Source organism: Embiotoca jacksoni, unplaced genomic scaffold, assembly GCF_022577435.1.
Source record: "Embiotoca jacksoni isolate LCO1_2020_lvr unplaced genomic scaffold, fEmbJac1.0.p SCAF_87, whole genome shotgun sequence".
NCBI classification, from domain to species: Eukaryota; Metazoa; Chordata; class Actinopteri; family Embiotocidae; genus Embiotoca; species Embiotoca jacksoni.
The window spans coordinates 84,147-103,664 of record NW_027185444.1 but is presented as its reverse complement, the minus strand read 5'-3'; the positions used below and the strand labels follow the sequence as shown (position 1 = coordinate 103,664).

At 43.6% G+C, this 19,518-nt stretch overlaps 1 protein-coding gene across 4 annotated transcripts in view; it reads right to left on the bottom strand.

The window, feature by feature from the left end:
* dlg5a (discs, large homolog 5a (Drosophila)) overlaps positions 1-19,518 on the bottom strand; it is a 41,522-nt gene that overhangs the window by 20,449 nt on the left and 1,555 nt on the right. For 3 of the 4 annotated variants that reach the window (XM_069139946.1, XM_069139949.1, XM_069139948.1), the window contains exons 2-10: positions 9,236-9,304; positions 7,638-7,812; positions 6,945-7,088; positions 5,124-5,307; positions 4,029-4,288; positions 3,476-3,788; positions 1,938-2,168; positions 602-786; positions 327-452 (exon numbers count right to left, since the gene is read on the bottom strand). In XM_069139946.1, the coding sequence (XP_068996047.1) occupies positions 327-452; positions 602-786; positions 1,938-2,168; positions 3,476-3,788; positions 4,029-4,288; positions 5,124-5,307; positions 6,945-7,088; positions 7,638-7,812; positions 9,236-9,304 (1,687 nt within the window). The remainder of the gene's footprint in view (positions 1-326; positions 453-601; positions 787-1,937; positions 2,169-3,475; positions 3,789-4,028; positions 4,289-5,123; positions 5,308-6,944; positions 7,089-7,637; positions 7,813-9,235; positions 9,305-19,518) is intronic. The other variant, XM_069139947.1, reaches the window with a different exon arrangement.

Genomic DNA, 19,518 nt, shown 5'->3' with positions numbered 1-19,518 from the left:
AACAAAGATGGCACACCACGCAAAGTTGGCTGAGCAGAGGCTATGGCACCATGTTGTTCTGCGCTTGCTCAAATGCAGAAGAATTTTCCATGGATTGCTAATATGAGTCTTTGTATTTTTTTATTTTGGCATTTTGCCTTTACAAGATAGTTGCAGTGTAGCGAGAGAGAGAGATAGAGAGAGGAAATGTGGGAAATGGAGGTGGGGAGTGACATGCAGCAAGGGAGTCAAACCAGGTCCCAAGTGATGCGAGTCTTAACCGCTCGGCTGATACGAGTGTTTTTATTATCGTTACAAAAGGAGGCTTTTAAATCATGAAGACTCACTTTAGTTCTTTGAGCTCTCGCAACGTATCGTTCTTCTGTTTCCTCATATCGTCCAAATTGCGCAGCGCGTCGGCCAGGTCGCTGACTGCCCGGTCCCTTTCTCGCCGCAGGTTATCACACAGAGTCCTGGAGGAAAGCGAAAAGAGGGTCGGTGCGATAACGCGAGTATAAAGGCCGGAGTGTATTTTTAGCCCGTGATTCTCGAAGATCAACAGCCGTATACTCCGGCCCTCCAGCTCTATCCAGAGTCTTAAACAAGCCTCACACAGACTGACCTTATGCTCTCCCGCTCTGCTACTATTTTGTCCCTCTCTTGAAAGGCCCAGTCCCTTCGACATTTGGCCACCTCAGCCTCCTGCGTGGCCTCCTTCAGTTCCTGGGACATGGCCTCATACTGTTTCCGGAGCATCTCAATCTCCTTATTGGCCCGTTCCATGTCCAGGGTGGCGGAGTCTTGTTTCTAAAGAAGAAGATTAAAGGCACATAAAAAAAGATGAGTAAAATAAAACAAACACTTCGCAGTGTTGGTGTGAAAAAAACGGACTCCTAAATGAAACATTAAAAGCAGAAAGTGTGGAGAATTTACAGATGTGTGACTTTGAATAAATTAAAACATGCAGACGGAAGTGCTTCTTATCATCCGTCTACCTTTGACTCTATACTGTCAAAACGAAGAAGCATTACACGTGATATACTACAGTTTTTTTTTTTTTTTCTAGTGGGCACTGGGAGAAACACAACAACTAAAAAAATACATCAAATCAAAACAAATCTATCTGTTCATTCTGCCTTTCATTTTCTTGTCATTTGAGATTACAGCTGGTGGAGTCTTAAAAAAAAAAAAAGCAACAAGATACAGTGGCTTTTTTTTTTTTTTTTTAATCCATGCATATTTCATATTTGTGAAAGTTTCTGGAAGCCCAGAAAAGAGAGTTCTATTTGTGTGGTGTCATCCCAAGTCCACGGGCCGAGGGGGAACACCGGCGGGGAAACCATGTGCACGGAGACGCACAAAGAAGAAAACGTGGAATCTAAAATGTGTTCTTAGCTCATGCGCCCGGTACTTTTTATTCAAATGAGAGCTCCACATCTGAGCCCAGTATTCAGTTCTCCTTAACACACACACGGTGTTACATCAAAGAGAAGGGGGAACATAAAGTGATAAATAGAGACAGTATATTATGATCACCGGGATACTGTGCGGTGGAAATGTCTCATTGTTTGTGTGTAAATGTTGCTGCCCAACCAATATGTCCTCCCGATCTCCACAAGTGTTTTCAGAATGGAGTGTGATCTTGTCATTGTGTGTCTTGATAAAATACTTAAAAGGGTCACAATCTGTCTCTGATATCCATCATTCAGATAAATTCAGATCTCAGATTGACAACATCAGCAGCTCTTGATACCCTCATGGTCAGGTCGTTCTCTTTGCTAAGCACGAGACGGATTGAGTTTGGGAACAAGCCGAGTAAGTGCTTGGCTAACTTGGTTTGGAGTTTGATTCACGAGCCCTCCCAGTGATAAAAGATGACACAGGCAGACGAGTAAATCACAGTAAAGATATCAACAGATGCTTCCAGGGATTTTTATGAAGGACCGCTGTGTAGTTACTTGTCTGGCCTGATAGTACTCTCGGAGAAGCTGATCCCTTTGAATGATGGCCTCCGTCCTCTCCTTGCGAGCCACGTCCCTCTCCTCCCGGACCGTCTCGATGTCCTTGCAGGCCTGGCTCAGCTCCTTCTGGGCCTCGGCTTTGTCCTTCACCTCGTGGCAGTATTTCTCTAGCAGCTCGTTCCTCTCACAGATGGCCCTGTCACGGTCCACCAGTGACGAGTTCAACTCCTGTCCCAGAACAAAAGGCGGGCAAAACGGAATGAGGGCATCTCAACACTGTGAGTCATTAATGTGATGTGAAATTTTTTTTTATTTGAGGTCCAATGCAGAGCGATCCAATACTAGCAGAGAATCTCTTTCGTCTGTCAAACACAGTGTTCGGAGATATACTTCAAAAAAGGAGGCCGCGCAGCTGAACTCTTTCTGTGCAGTGTATTGGTGTGCAAATGCCCCGTGATCGACTGGCAGAGTGGACAAGTGAGCGAGTTACATGTGGATGCCTGGCCAAAGTCATGAACACGCTCACTAACAAAACAACAGTTTGATAAAACTCTCACAGAGGCTATAGTTTGAACTGATGCGGGTTTATATGTTCAAAAAATAAAAAGATATGTCATCTCAAGTCACTTTACATAGGTCGAGACCTTAAAGGACGCCCATTATAGAGACACCCGGCATTTCCCCGCTTCTTTTGATGAGTATATTGACAGGAATAGTTTTATTCCAAAATTGTACACACATATTTTTGGGAGAGAAATGAATACCGTTATATCATTTTGGGAAGTTTAAGCACACTTTTTCTTTCATAAAGTTTAGTCCTGGGACTGCAGATGTAAATTACATGGTAGCTAAATCTGGTACATGGCTTCTTTTCTCTTTTTGAGATGAATGGATTTTGTACGTGGTTCCTATTGAAAATATATAAAAGAAAAATGTGTTTTTATCAATAACAGTCTCATATCTCTAAAGTGTGTAGCCGGAGCCAGCGGACAGTTAGCTTAACTTGGCATGAAAAATGTTTGTGTTATGTGCAGGACCGCTTCTTGGCCAGGACCGGTGGATTCTCTGATTCTCCACTTGTTGCCGAGATACCAGGCCAGTACCAACAAACAGTCGAGTGATGGTGGTCTCATTCTGTTGCCTTTGGACCGCGCAATGGCAAGATGTTTCAACATTTACAGGCTTTCTGCTAAGCTAAGCTAACTGGTTTCTGGCTCCGGCTACATATTTCCTGTACACACATGAAAGCAGTATTGATCTAACTATTGCTCAAAGTTTTTCATCCAACATCTCTAAATATGTCAGATTTGAGGAGTACAAGTTTAGTCATCGTCGCATTGATGAATTTCTGTTTGATAAGGTCCTAAATATTTGATTTATTGAATTTCGTATCAAAATGTTATTTTATTCCTGTTGATCCGTGACAATTTATGGAGGACAGTTGTCGTGTTTTTGGAGCCTTCATCTCTGGATATTAAGTGCGTATCAGCTATAACGGGTACGGTGAAGTTGTGTACATTCACGAGGCGGAGTACCTGTCTGAGTGCCTCCAGCTCTTCACTGGCCACCACCCTCTCCGATGAAGTGTTTTTTAGTCGGGCCTCGGCTGCCTCCAGCTCAGTCTGCAACTTGTCCAGCTCCTTGATCACCTGGTCCCGCTCGCTCATGATGAGGCGGTACTCGTTGAACACCGAGTCCCGCTCCTCCTTGTACTTCTCGCAGTCCTTGGCCGACTTCAGCTGCAGGTTCTTGTAGCGCGTCACCTCCGACTGCAGCCGCTCCATCTCTCTCTGCAGCTCCTTGTTCTGAGCGGAGGACTTGTTCAGCTCCTGCTGCACTGAATCAAACCTGAGAGAGCGAGTGTCAAATTGGATGAGATGCTGACATAAAAGGATGCGCTGGATGCAGTTTGAGTGCGTCTCATCGTGGCCGTTGTTCGTACGCGCGTGTTCACGGGTGTCGGGTCATTTCCTCCTCCGATTCGAGCATTACCACACGTCAATATAAAATAATTAAGACACAAGTAATGTGTCGTGTTCTCTGTGTGCGTGCGTGTGTGTGTGATGGTGATGATGATGCTGCTTTCACCTCCTCATCGAGGTAGAGTACTGCTGCTGGTAGTGCATGGCCGAATCCCTCTGTTTGAGCAGCGCATCCATCTGCTTCTGCAGCCTCTGGTTCTCCTCCTGCGCCTGCTCCAGGCGGCTCAGGTCTGTGTTGTGGTTTGCCACCTTCTCGCTGTACCGCTTGCTCAGGGCATCGTACTCCTTCTTGACGCCCTCCAGCTTGTCCATCGCCGTGTCGTACAGTTTGTTCAGCACCTCGGAGGAGCCCTTCTCCCTCATTACCTGGACAGGACAACAGAAGTCACATTACATATCGTTATAAGGCTAGTGCTCAAATGAATGATTCCATCGGATGAAATCAAACTAAGCCTGTATTTGCTGTACCGCAGCTTAGCAGCAGATGGCATTAATGTGCAGATTCTGTTTTTGCTGTACAGGGGAATCCAAACAATGGTAAGTGCATTTCTAGAACTGCAGATATTCACTTAGGTAATGGCTGGCCTTCAAAATGAACCGTTTTATGTGCAGAGTGTGTCCTTCAGACTGCATTATTCATTCTCTTCGAGACTTCTTTATGCAGGTCTTGCTGATATGGTCTTCCTGATTCCCGAGAGTGCCTCAGTGACCCGAGGGCTGCGTTGACCTCGGCTACACAGCACAAACAGCGTATACACTGATCTTGTAGCTACATGTTTTGGGTCAGCGTGCCCTTTGCCCGAGCCGAGCCCTTTTCTTCTGTGCTTGTCCTTTTCAGAAATGCTCTGTGTGCATTTCCCTCTGCTTCGCTGCCCTGTGCTTACAACCACTGCAGTGTCCCCATGGGTGCTGCGTGAGACAGTGCTTAATAAAAAAGTACAATACAGGTCACGGCCCCCTTGGGCTGTATTGTATTCAGTCCATAAGCAATATTGTTTGAAGTCCCAAAATGTAGAACTTAAAACAAAGAAGGGAAAACTCCCCAGCATTTTATTTAAAAATGTGTGATGAAACGTATATTTGTGGAGGAAACATTTTATGTGCTATATACCAGCTCGAGCATTTGTGCCATATCAGTAAATCTCCCAACATCTGGACAGCAGACACCCCCCACAACAGTGCGTCTGTGAGCGGGTTGTACCTGCTGTTGCTGCAGCCGGAGGTCTGCCAACTCTTTCTGGTCTTGAGCGTGCAGTCGTTTGAGCTCCTCGCAGTTCTGTTTGAGGTGGTTGTGCTCCCGGACAAGCTGTGCGTCGTCTCTCCTGAGTGTTTCCATGTCCTCCTTCAGCTGGGCCTGGTCGCCCAACACGCGGCTGTGCAGCATGCTGGGAAGGGCAAAAGCACACACACACACACACACACACTCACTCGTACAATGGACGTGCAATGACACAGAACAAACTTTGATGACATTAAGTTAACAGGGGTTGAAAACCCAGAGGAAAAAAAAATTCTGTCAATGAAATGCAACATATAAAACTAAAAACAAAGCGATTTCAGTGGGAAAATGAATTTATGGACCTTTAGACATTTATGACCAAGACATTTATAACCAAAGTGGAATGTCCTGCTTTTTGAAAAGTTAAAAAATCCCCACCGAACACACACACAAACTCTATGTGGCTATATTAATAATTCCTAAATTAAGCTTTAGGGGCGGAATAAATTTTGTCAATTTACTTTTGTTTGATGAGTTTCAGCTAAAAGTGTACAATGCATCCATGCTATTGTAACATGGTTCCACTTGCCTCTGTATCACAGGTCTAGAAATGTGCATTTTTAATGTTTTTAAACAGTTTTATGGTTGTCTGAAGAGGAATAATAGGTTCTTCCCAGTTTAACCAGTCAATGCAAGCAGTAGGTCACATTTATCACATTGCACCGATTCTTTTCGGAGCTTGTTCATGATTTTATTATTATATCAATGCATATAAGAGGAGTTTAGACTTGTGCAAAGAGTTTGTGGTTTTGAATCTTTGTTATGTCTGTTCTACAAACAACAGCATATAGGCTATGTTGTTAGCTATGTTTGCCAACTACCAATCCGTGTTAACACAAGTGTTTCTATGTTTCAGAATCTTCTGTACATGGTGAGTAAATGATGAGACCATGGAACTATAGCTGTATAGTTATGCATATGTATAACTGACCAATGGACTGGAAGGCTTTTGGAGACTGTACTCTATTTCTGTGTATTTCTGTCAAACCTCTCAATATTATGCCATCATTTTTTGACAACCACAACAGGTGTTTTGTCTTTTTCTTTGAGTTTTGAGTGTTAAAGCAGTTTTCCCCGCCCCGACATATTTGAATCAAGGATCGTTAACAGTCGTTTTCCACGACAGTCTGCGGTGCTTTTATATAATACAATGCAAGATCACTCGTGTTACACTATCATGGGATCAACTTCATTTTACATCATATCTTAGTAATCTTCAAAAATATTTTAACTAGCTAAACTCTCAAACAGATAATACACCATATAATCTGCTTCTGTGCTCAACAAATTGTGCCTCGGCTGACAAGCTGTTAGGCTGAATGATTCAATCACCTAAATGCCTCCATTTCCAAGCTTTTAAAACCATGCAGGTTTTTTGTAATGCCAGTTCCCTTGAAATGTGAAAGCTGGCTGCAGCTCCAAGGGATGTTCTTTCAATTAGGTTAATTGCACTGCCATGCCAGTATTTCTTACAATTGCAGTAAAACAATGCAATAAAACTTAATTATTTCTACGCTGGAAAGCAGCAGGTGGCAGGTGACATAATATTCATCCCACGCTCTCAACATTTGCACTTCACTGATGAGTCCCAACCCACATTCACCATCGCTTTCATGATGAAATCAATGCTGCTTTGTGTACTGCACTGACTTCTTCATACAGGGAAATAGTGAGAACAGAACGACTGTGAGGAGTCCTTCATTAGCAACAAGAAGCATGACAGCTAGCAGGAGAAATACTTACTGGTAAAAGTCAGCCTCCTTCACAGCCTCCTCGCACCTCTTCAGTGTTTTGGTATGCTGGTTCTGGAGCGACTGCAGATCCGCCATGGCCCTCATGCATTGACTTTTCATACGCTCATAGTCATGACTGGCTTTGGAATTTGGCCTTAAGGAGAAAGGCAGCAAAGATTCAAAATTCTCTTCAAATGCCTTGTATGAACGAGTGGCCCTAACACGGCTCAGATAGGAGAATATAAAAGACCTGACCTCTCCCTTGTGTGATAATTCAGAAGTTAGGAATTAAATGATAAGCTGCATCAAAAAAAAACTACGCACTGATGTCAGCAAAGCAGCTTTTGTATCATCTGTTGCAACAGAAACATCTGGTAACTAGAGCACATTAAACTTAATTAAGCAGCCAGTGTCAGTGCCCTCGCTCTGCAAGGTGGAGTCAGCGTTATTCCACACAGCAGAGAATTTAGTGGATGAAAATATGGCAGCCAGAGCACAAAGTGACTCTAACAACCCGGAGAGAGTAAACATTACCAGTCAAACCTTGCTGCTCTGAGAACAATGAATCTCAAGTCTGATGTATTTCATTTAGGCCCCCCCCACCCCTAAAACAAAAATCCCAAACACGAGCCTAATTAAAGTGTTACCAGGAGAAAAAGAAACGGTAACAACAACATCTTGGCACAAAGGCCAGAATCTGCACCTGCAGTCATCGAAGGTGGTCCCAGGCGATGCCAACGCCAGACGCTTACGAAGCTCATCCCGCTCCCTGGTCACCTGGCGGAGCTGCAACAAGATGGTGTCCAGGTTGTCACCGGAGTGCCGGTTGTCGTTGATGGCCGGAGGTGGGGAGGACGCTTCACCGTTAACAGGCGAGCCTGCAACAATGAGCACATTACCGCAGGCTGGGACTAATAATGACACGCTGGATGGAGGTTTCACCTCACAACACATTTCATAATTCTGAAGTTGCATTTTGTCTAAATGCCGTTGAATTCATCTTTATGCCCGTACTAAGATAGACAATCAAATTTTAATAATATAACCCAGTGGGGCTGCAACAATTATTTTCATTACTAATTAATCTGTCGATTATTCAAGTAGTTGTTTGGTCTTTAAAATGTCAAAAAGGTCACAGCCTAAAAGGTCTTGTTTTGTCCCGACTTGCAGCCAACAACCTAAAGATATTAAGGTATTTATCATGGAGGACTGAAAGATTCCGAAAATATTCATATTCAAGAGGCAGAGAATTTTGGCACTTAATAGTTAAAAAAATGATTCAAAATAAAAAATCAATTAACAAAAAAGTTGGCGATTCATTTTCTGTTGAACAACAAATTGTTGCAGCTCTAAAACCCACCCAAATGGGCTCAAAGAGTGCGACCAATAGAAGTCCCACCCAGCATCAGTTGTACAGATTTGCTGAACACTTGCAGAAAATTACATTGGAATTCCAAAACTCCACGATCTGTAATCTCAGACCTGAAAATAAAAGGCAGCAAGGCCAGACAGGTCTGTGCTGACATACTGTATGTCTGGTATTTTCTGTGTGCTTTAAAACAAAGTCAACAGAGAATCTTAACATTTGAGTCCACGTAAATGTTTGTGAAAAGATTAATAATAACTCAACACTGAAATACCTAATATATGGCTTTTTTTTTTTTTTTAGAAACTTAATTTTCTTACACTGGCTTTATGTATCTATTTTATCTTTGTTTTTTTTAATTCTACCTGTACTGATGGATTAAAATTCAGGGGATTGATCTCCACAGAGGAGGATTCGTCACTAACATAACAAGGTCATACGCTACTACCGTTCGTCCTTGACACGTAGTCAGATAGTGATAAAAAATGAGATATCACTAGGAGTCGCGTTCAGGGTTGTTTTCTTTAAAAGAACACCCATGGCAGGAAATCTGAGGATTATGCTCGTCTTTGACTCAACATTTGGACCTTCTGGAGGTTTATGTAACACAGCTGAGTCATCTGGACCTTTGTCAAAACTAGGGAAAGGCAAACATGGCAAACTTCCTTCGGGAATGCTGGAGACATTCGGAGAGTGTTATTGCCCCAATTTGGGGCTTAAAGGAGAAACAACACCGGTGACTTCCTGAACTGCGTAACCCAGCAGACAATCAGGAATTACGCTAATAGCGGCGTGGACAGCTTTCCCGCAAGTCACAATGCTGCAATGCAGATTTCACCTCTGCGCTTTTATGGTGTGTTCGGAGATAGTGCGGAATCAGTCTGGCCCTGCAGGACACACACACCTTAATAGACGTCTGGGGTGGTTATACATACCGACACTACTGAGGGAGCTGCTGCTTTCCGAGTCAGAGGGCATGGTGGACAGAACGCTGTACGTGGAACCTGCCAAGAGAAGGGGATACATTCAGACACGCAGCACTGATAGTTTGGTGAACCACTTACACACAAACCTTGTATTAATTGCAAGTGCAACGTGGTAAGAAGTGAATATTACACAGTCAGCTTTATATTCCCTGCACGGTCGCATGATAAATTTGGTGCAGGGTTTATACTTCGTATAATAACTTCAACACTTCTTCTTAGCGGCTCTATATTATCACTCCAGACGGCTGTCGTCATTAAACCTGCCTTCCCTCACTGTGCACTCTGCCTCGCTTTGATGTATAGTCTCTGTATGTTTCTGCTACACAGGCAGAATGTCACGGCTGAAATGGGATTTTCTCTTTTTATGTCAAGCACATAGAGAGAGAGAGAGAGAGAGAGAGAGAGAGAGAGAGAGAGAGAGAGAGAGAGAGAGAGAGAGAGAGAGAGAGAGAGAGACAGAATGAAAATGATTCTCTATCTGAATGGCTGTACACGCCGTTAAGCTGGGGGATATTTCACACAGGCTACCACAATCCATAGGAGGGACTATGCAGATCCCCATTATACTGCAGAGTGCCTGCTCCAAAGGGCAGCATAAACATGGCTGACAACACAAACGGGAATTATTTTTCCAAGACATATCTCAGACTTGTGGTTATTACAGAATGCATCACCTCTTGCACTGTCAACTTCCTATTTTCACCAAAACCCTGTTTTCAAATATGTGAAGATACTGTAGGTTTAAACTAATTTCTACACACATTTTACATCCCGACTCATCCAAAAGCTGGTCTGTCAGCTGCTGCATGAAGACACTGATCACCACACTCAAAGTCCTCATGCAACCAGAATAATCAGAAAATGTTTCCACCAATAAAAATTGAAAATAAAAACATGTAAAAAAACAAACACAAATGAGCTCCTGATACATGCCAAGTGCAAACAATTAAATGCACAAACTTTGTCGTTATAGCAATTCTTCATGTTGAAATATTTAGGGAACTGCTTTTTTTGTCCATTAGTCTGATTATTTTTTAGGTGAATTGATTAACTGCTGCTCAGTCTAAAAAAAAAATGTCAAGGCGAAGAATTGAAGATGTCCCCTTGACACTTTTTGAGGTTAATGTCCAAAACCAAGAGATATTTTTTTTTTTTTACAATAATGATAAAATAATAACAGAGGAAAAAAACAGCAAATCCTCAAATTTGAGAAGCTGGACCCAAAGACTTGTTTTCCATTTTTACCTAAAACATAAGTAAAAAAATAAATTAAGAAATACATTTGATTCATAGATGACCTTGGGCCACCAATCTGAAATCACCTGCCTGGCACATTTACATTGATGTAGAAACTGAAATGTTGATTAATGTGCATTGTTCCTGGTTGGTAAGCAAATAAGTAATAATATACTGTACATATTTTTAAAATAAAAAAAATAAAAAAACATTTTAGCTATTGATTAATCAACATTTTAACTCCAAATAAATCCTATGTGTACTGGTAAATAATAGAAAAATTAGAAACCGTCTAAAACTGCGCAGGGAGGCACAAATGATACTAATCTAACGTGATAAATGATCCCCAAACACACGGGGTTTAAGAGGGCAGAGGAACGGAGCTGGCTTTGTCAGCAGCGAGCAATAGATTGACGCCAACTGTTCCAGACCTCCATCTCTGTCCTTGCCTCCCCACTGGGCTTCGCTACAGCTATGGCTCCAGTCCTCAATGTGTGACAAGGCCAAGCCTAATTAACTGTGAGCTCTGTGCGACTGAGCCACTCCATCTTAGGCCCCGCAGACAGAGGGGAGGAGAGGGGGACACGAGGAGAAACATGGAGCAGGCACGGAGCAGAGGAGGACAGATGAAAGGAGATAGCCCAACTAAGTCGCAAAAGAGATAAGGAGGGGAGGGTGTTCAAGAGACAAAGAGGGGGAGAAGTAAGCGGAGAGACTGGAAAAGAGAGAGAGGAGCAGGGTGGAAAGGCTTTTAATCTGTTCTGACGTTCCCTGATGCTCAACACTTTCCCTCTGCTGAAGTGCTCCGAGCACACAGCTTTGATTTTCATATTGTTCCATCAGACATGATGAGAACCACTGTGGGGCTGCATGGCACTAATGCTCCGCAATCAGCACAGCTATGCAAATGGCACATGTTCAGTTCCGAGGCGGCATTCAAAAGCAACAACTGACTTCTTGAACCCAGTATGTGACCGACGAGGTTTCATAATAAAAAAAAGACATAAGCCACTGAGGGGTATTATGCCGGCTCAGCTGAAGGATAAATCTTTTTAAAATACTGCAGGGAGTCAGTGAAGCTTTGTCGCAGAAAAAAAGTCCGCTTCTTGGATGGCAGAGTGGTTGGGGTGCACACTGTGTGGGCTAAAATGCTCTTATAGCAGGCGAGTCTCTGGTTCAACTCCCGGCCAGCCGCACCTTTGCTGCATGTCATCCCCCCTTTCCCCCTTTCTATCTAAATAAAAGAAAAAAGAAAATAAAACATCTTTAAAATGTAGCTTCTTAAATGTTGTATTTTGTGATTTGGAAAAACACTCAGTTAAATCAAAATCCCAGTAATCTCTACCACCGAGGGCACTCGCCAATCAACAGCCAGCAATAACTCCCACATACGAGGCAGCTCTGGGACAATCCAGACTAGCTCATAATCTGACGTGCAGCAGAATTCGTGGGCTGATTAGTTTACCCCGTATGCACAACATCGAGCGTGCAGGATGGACCGCATGTCAGATACACCCCAACTATCTGGTGGTCGATGGGTCAGCGGCATTAACCTTTTCCAACAGGCTTTTAATCATCGATACCAATTAGCAGCAGCCACAGTCGATCATTTGTAAACACGTTTGCTGCATCAATAAAACAGACATCTATTAGGGATGCATAGATCCGAGTGCGGAGAATCCACTCGTCTCTGCCAAAAAAAAAAAGACAGACAAATCAGATGAGGCCTGAGAAATTGTATTCAACGTTCATGATGAATTCCAACGGAGAGCCACATCATGACAGATTTCTTCAGGAGGCATTAGGTGTGGTGATTTAAAGCAAGCATTTGCTGCTGGCGTCAATCGAGAGACACAGGTTCAGGTGAGAAATATTCCAGTGGATGACCTGAGGCAGTGGTGACAAAGGCCTGTGTTCTAAATAGGTCAGGGGAGCGCTCGCCCCACCTATGGGGTTCCACTTCCCCCCTACTCCTCTCTTCGCCGCGCTCCCGGCTGTTTCCCTTCACAGGCAAGCAATGCAATGTGCCAGGCCACCAAAAGTTGCTTCAGACAACCAGATTATGTTCTCCGGCGCATAAAGCAAGATGACGCGCGTTGCCATGGTGAAACGGGATGAGAGGAATAGCAAATTCTGCAGCGTGGTGAAAAAGAAGAGCGTTAAGAGTTGCGAGTCTGGTGGAGGAGAGCCTTATCAAAGTCAGATGCAACGCCTGGCTTCCGCCGTTAGGGTGAGACTAAATTATTCATCGATTCAAGAAAATTCTCCGTCTGACAATGAGTCTCTCAAAACATAAACCGTGCGTGATTATCATTGCGATTTAGCCGGACATGTCCACAAGCCTTAAAACTACGGATTTGGAACAGGCAAGCCGAAGACCATCATAGACAACATTTTCAGGGCCACTTGGTGAAGGAGCAGCATTCCAAAAATAATACAGTGCTATTCTTCATTAGCTGCTGTCAGCTATTCTCGCTGTCAGTGAGCAACAGTGATTTCAAAAAAAAAAAGTCACACACCAAGAGGCTGGCAGAGTCCAAATAATGTCTGCGGTCTTTCTCCTTTCGTGTCCTCAGCTTCGCAGCCATTAAACTGCAGAAGCGCAAATAATAGCAACACTAATAACACGGTTGAAAACGACCCACTACTTTTATAGTGTGCTTAAATGAGGCTGAAGGATGTGTCAGCATTAAGCCGGAGAGTAGAAAGACTCTTTTACTCTGGCACCCCACAACTCTAAATCCTAGCAGCGGTTTTGACACGCAGTACAAACGGTGCAGTTTAAATTAGTGATGTGCCGATCCCTCCTACTCCGTCTCCACACTGGTTCAATTCCTCAACTCGGGATATTCACAGATACGGAGTACCAATCCAGGACCGGTGCTCTTTTTCTCCCCCTCTTTAATCTGTACTGCATGTCACTGCGTGTTAAGACTGGGGTTAATCTTCTGTGTGTGAAGGTACCATGAAGCTATAACTACACATTACATCAGAACTGTGGAGAAAGTCATACTAGAGCCTGACGGTTTTCTTTTTACAGACTATAAAACAGAAAAAGAAGCTTGGGGTGAATTAGAAAATGTTTGGTTTTTTTTATATATATATGTATAGTCATTTATAATTATTAAATTCCCAGCAAAGATGACTGTTTCAGTGCTCTGCTGTCAGTGTGGTCAATAAACTGTAAAACTATCCTGCCTCCATTACATGTCTTTGACACAAATCTCAATGTGTTTGATGACCACATTTGAGGAATCATTGCATGCTCCTCAAAACTCTCTATTATGTAGACCAACAGAGTGCTAAGGTTTGTGTAATTGTTCTAGAAGCTTTATGAAATCATCTTTCTACACATGTATAACAACAGTGATTTAGAATCAGTGTTTAAAATGGATCTGTTACCTGTCCATTATGCTTAATCGGGTCAGCATCCTTGCTTCGGATGTATCCTGTCCGACACCTCGTCACAAAATCTATTCAACATGTACTTTCTGGTTTATTACAACTGCAATTCTGCAAAGAAACACAACATGACTTCCTTTGTCCATATCCCTCCGTGTGCTCTGGGACTTTCAATGAGCCGTGTACCGGGCCCAACTTCTGGGTAGGCAAATGACACCACAGGCTAAGATTCTAGGCGACGAGCCAGTGAAAGCCTTACTGCCAGAGCAAAGGATTGATCATCTGATTGAAGGAGTCTACACTAAGCATAAACATGAAGACGTCTAACATGATGACTCCATGAGCCAAGATTACTCCACTGCACGCACATCGCCTGACTCACGGCTCTGCGTTCATCTCGGCTTGGTCAAACCCGCCCACCTTTTTCACTCATGGGCTCAAGTCTTGCCCTGTGGCATGTCTCGCAATAAGACCCAAAAATGCATCTCCCTCAGATGTGTAACCTTATAGTAAATTCTGTGTCTGTGCGAACAATCTGGGACATTTAAGTGAAAAACAACACGTGCAGAAAAAGCCTTCGGCCCAGCAGACCTGTCAGAACTGCTGAGCAACACTCCCGAGTCCAAAAAAAAAGCCCCTCAGTGCTATCCAGCCCAGCCTATTATCAGTGAGCCATAATGGGGTTTCTCGCTGCATAAAGCTCTAGCTCAGCATAAATGAGACATAATTTCCTTTTGAACAGCTTGCCCGTGCCAAAGGTTGGGTCAAAAACAAAAAGGTGAAAGATGTCTGCAACATGTCCTCCAAATGCTCCATTACGGCTGCTGCTAGTGCAAATAGGAGCCAAAACACAACCGAAAAGCCCGTCTGCGTGGGAGAAAGAAAAAAAAAAAACACTTCTGTAATTTCAACAATCTTTATGACATTGCTTTCATGTTTAATCACAGAGAAGCCCGTGTTGATTCAAAAAAACGTTTTCATCGTGTGTCGAGATAATTCAGAGATTAAACTGCACTATCATTCTTTTTTTATTAAAGGTCACCAAGAGAAAGGAATCTAGTGTAGAAGAAAAGAGCGTGTAGTCATTTCCCAGATGTAACGCTGACGGTGTGAAGGATAGGGCTTTTCTACCATACACAACAATTATGAGCAGCAAATGATGCCCGCTGTTAAAAGCACATGATGATAAAGGGGTAGTTTGCATTTTCTTTTAAATGGGCCGTATGACGCACTCATCCATAGTGTATTACCAACCACTTTACCATGTTGTCAGACAATACCTTGTGCAGCATAGGTCAGGTTATGCACGGGAATACAGAAGTGCTATGGTTGAAAAAAAAATGTACAGTCAAAGAAAAAGGCTGTCTAATGACAAGTTAAAGGAGAGAATATATTCTAAATACAGCATAAATTTAAACCAACCTTCTTTTTTTACATGGTTAAGATATATTTTGTTACTGACCCCCATCCACAACAAGACACTGCCTAGCTTCCGTGCTAAATAACTGTTGGAATTATTCATTCATTAAAATAAATCAGCTCTCTGACCATCGGTGTACATTAGCCCTCTTTCTTGCTTTTAATCTATTAAAAAAAAAAAATTGTAAACAGTCGGGAAAAAGCAATATAATCATCACCATTATTTGTTGGTGATGCAGGTCAGATTTGATCAGAGACTGAAGGACAAATAACTGCAGGTGCAGGCAGCACAAATACAGAGCTTGAGAATTAAAGGGATGAAAAGACAAAGTCAAATGCATGGAGAGAAAGCAAAAACCCATGATGGAAGGAGGGGAGAAGAAAGATAAAAATGTAAATAGAAAGAACAAAAAAAAAACTGGAGCTAAAACAAAAAAACTGTGGTGGCGATAGGGATGGTGAGACAAGGAGAGAAGCTGTTTATTTCCATGACTTCATAGCACTGGTAAACATTTAGATGCTGGCATTTCCTCTACCTCGTGGGGTAATTAGAAAGTGGAGGAACATGTGTAACATGGTAATGAAGTCCTGTTCCACAGTCCAGCCTCCTGGCTGTAGTTCTCACATTTAGTGTGGAGAACTGGCAGCAGTTATTAATGTTAGTGAAAATGAAAAAAAAATATACAAAGTTTACACAACACAAGATTCCGTGTTAGAGAACAATAAAAAAAAAAAAAAAAAAAAAAATGGAACAACACTAACGATCCAGTAGGAACAGTGAGGTCTACCTCTCAGTACTGTGCATCCCAAGGTTTAATTAGAGAGATTTATTGAGCAACAATACTGAAAAGAAAGCCAATACCATTAACACTGCTAATTACAACTCAACTCAGGCCCGAAGTGTTGATTTCATTAACGATTCATCGACATGACTTTTTCCGATAATTCAAATTACAATTCAGCATATAAAATGAAAAACAAAAATAGTGAAACATGCTCATCACAAGTCCTACAATTTTTGTATGGCATATTCTGACATTTGGAAAGCTAAATCTTTTAAATATGTAGCTTTTTTTTTTTTGATACCTTGAATGAAAAACTGATTTCCAATATTATTGCTGATGAACGACTACTTGATTAATAATAATAATAACTAATTGTTACAGTACTGATTCCAACAACACTGTATCGGCTTACTTAAAACCGCAGCACCATGACAAATTGGGCTATTTCAACTAAATCCTGCATTACTGCCTGGTTACAGAGATACAGTAATGTAATAAAACAGACTGATACCTCTAATATTAGAACCCCGATCGATTTATAGGTTGGCCAATTTTAGCAGCTGATATTACAGATACATCTGTACCTGCATATTTGTTGTCTGATATGTCCCGTTTAAAAACTTTTTTTTTTTTTTTTTTTAAAGAACTTAATGCAAAAGAAATGCCTGGGGTACACTAGAAATGGTTAATTTTGTCATTTTCTCATGGTTAGATTTTCCATTCCCAGTAAAACTTACCGTTTAAACACACTGATGTCATTTAGGGCAATAAAGTTCATCATTAAAGTGTAAGATAGCCTGCCTATATTGCTCCCTAATAGTATCCGCCCCCAAATATCCAGCATTGGTCGGGCTGGAATAAATAAATATCCGGGGTCTACTCAAATATAATAAAATCACATCCGAGGAGAAACGCTGACTAACAGCGGATGACCTGATGGCTTCCTCTGCACACGGAGAGCGCCGCGAGATGGGAGGGAAGTCAGACGGAGGTACAAAGAGTGGCGAGGTGAAAAGAGAGCGGGGTGACAAGGTGAGCGACAGCGTGCGTCACCGAGTGAGAGACGCTGACACGAGAGGGACGAAGAAAGGTGAGGCCGGGCCGGGCCCGCACCCGTGGGAGATTATTTAAGAGCAGTGGTCGTGACAATAGCGTCAGGGTCATAACTCGCACTGTCTGTCCACTGTGGTTTATGGGGTGGGACAGAAACTGGTTGACAGAGAGGAGAGCACCCCCCTCCGATAACACAAAAACACTGGCCTACGTCCTGGGCTGCTGTACACAGAGCAAGCTGCTGACTGGGCACTTTGGGCCTGCTCAACTTCTCAACAAAAGGCCTGTTGTCTGCCTCTCTCTTGCTCCCTCTTTCTATCACCCTCCTCTCTGTCTCTGTGGCCGTGTCCCTCTGTTTAAGTGTGTGGAGAAATTAAACCACTCGGTGTGTGTGCGTGCGTGCGTGCGTGCGTGGTGGGTGGGGTAGATAGTGAGTCAGGGAAAAAGGACAGTAAAGCATGGGACCAAGAAACCAAGACAATGACAAAACGGAGGCAAACAGACAGCGGGAGAAGACGACAACGGTGGACGTTGCATCCTGTCAGGGAGAATTGCGTTACCCTCCTCTCGGGGTGTGTTTAAATCACTGTCACGGACCCTTGAATCTGAAAAGAGCGGAAGGGTGTGTGTGTGTGTGTGTGTGTGTGTGTGTGTGTGTGGGAGGGGGTGTGCAGGTACATCTCTTCTACTACAACATCGTCTGTGTCATGCAAACATGAGCAAACAAGCCAATGCACGAAAACAGCTTGATTTCCTTTTCTTCGATTTGATGAAATGAATCCACTTCTGTTTCAGAAAGAGAGTCTCTCTCTGTCTCTGTCTGTCTCCGTCTCTGTGCAACCCAACCGGGCCGAAACTTCAGCGAACCTCCTCACTCTGCTCCGCAGTTTACTCACAGTTAGAAGTTTTGTTAAAAAAAAAAAAAAAAAAAAAGAGTGCGCCACAGTCCCTCGGCGTACAGACGCACAAAACAGGCTAAATAATGAATGATTTGTTTGCGTGTTCTCTACAGCCCATGTGCCGCCGTTTGCCAGCGAAACACTAATAATTTACAGAGCCCCGGCTTTAACACAATCGAGCATTTATGAGTGCATCTGCGTGCTTTTCCTTTGGAGGCGACGATGTTTCCCTGGAGCTCGGATGATACCATACGTGCGTGTTCTCGGAGGCTCAGCTGGCACAGGAGGCGCATCTGAGAACGAGAGTGCGAGCCGGCAGCGCGAGGGGAGGACAAGCCGAGAGCAGGTTGCCATCAGCAAGACTCATCGCGCTCCCTATTCCCTCTCTTCACGCGCCCTGCGTTGTTCACAGGCACACCGCGGCTCTCGGGGGTTTCATCCCGACGTGCCGTTTCCACCAGCCTCTTCCCCCCCGGAGGCGCTCCGCGAGCGCCTCGTCCTCTCGCAAGTGCAGTGGGGAAACGCGGCAGTCGCATCACCCCCCCCCCCCGAATCACTACATTAAAAGATACTGAAAAGCACGTTAAAGCAAACCGCGACACTCCAGCGAAAACACGGCGGAGCCGAGCGCGTGGCAGCCAATACAGAGGGTACTGTGGAGGCATGATAAAGCGTGTCTCGCTGAGAGTTTACACCAGAGAGAGGAGAGCAGGGCCTAATCCTCTGTTGAATAACCACGGGCTGACAAGCCGGACTCGCCGCTTGCGCTCGGCTCTCTCCTCCCACAGGGCAGGTCGACGTTGAGGCCCACTGCTGCAGCCCGTGAAGGAGTGTGAAGAAAACACACATTGCCAAGTCCAGCCAAGGCCAAGGGACAAACAGCGGGAGCAATTTTGCAGCTCCTCGCAGGTAAACAACGGTGAATGTGTTTCAGGAGTGTTATTCTGCAGTAGCAACACTCAATACAAGTAATAAGGGAGCATCAGTGATCCAGTCAGCAGAACGACGAGCTCGGCATTACCTGCTAAGGTGCTGGTGGTAGACCGGGGCATGCTCCAACTCGGCAGCTGTAAACTACGGACTTTTGAAATAAAGCCGCGGCTTTTTTTCCAAAATGATCTGCATGAATGTTTTACACGTGAAATATGTTAAGGAGAGAAGCGTTACTCTGCATCTCCTCCCCACTTTTGGATCTGAAGGCTCATCCTGCGTTCAGGCCCTCAGGGCAGGATGCTGGTTGTGAGTAAGCCAGTGGCTTCAGTCATTCAGATAAAGCAAAACAGGCAAAACTAGACAAGGCTTTTACACTTGGTTGCCCTTTGTCTCTGTGCAACAACAAGCAAAACCGCTGAAGTGGAGCCAATTGCTGTGAGGACAGAATTCTAATGAAATGATTATAAGGAATTAACTGAGATAAAAAAAAAAACATTTTTAGGAA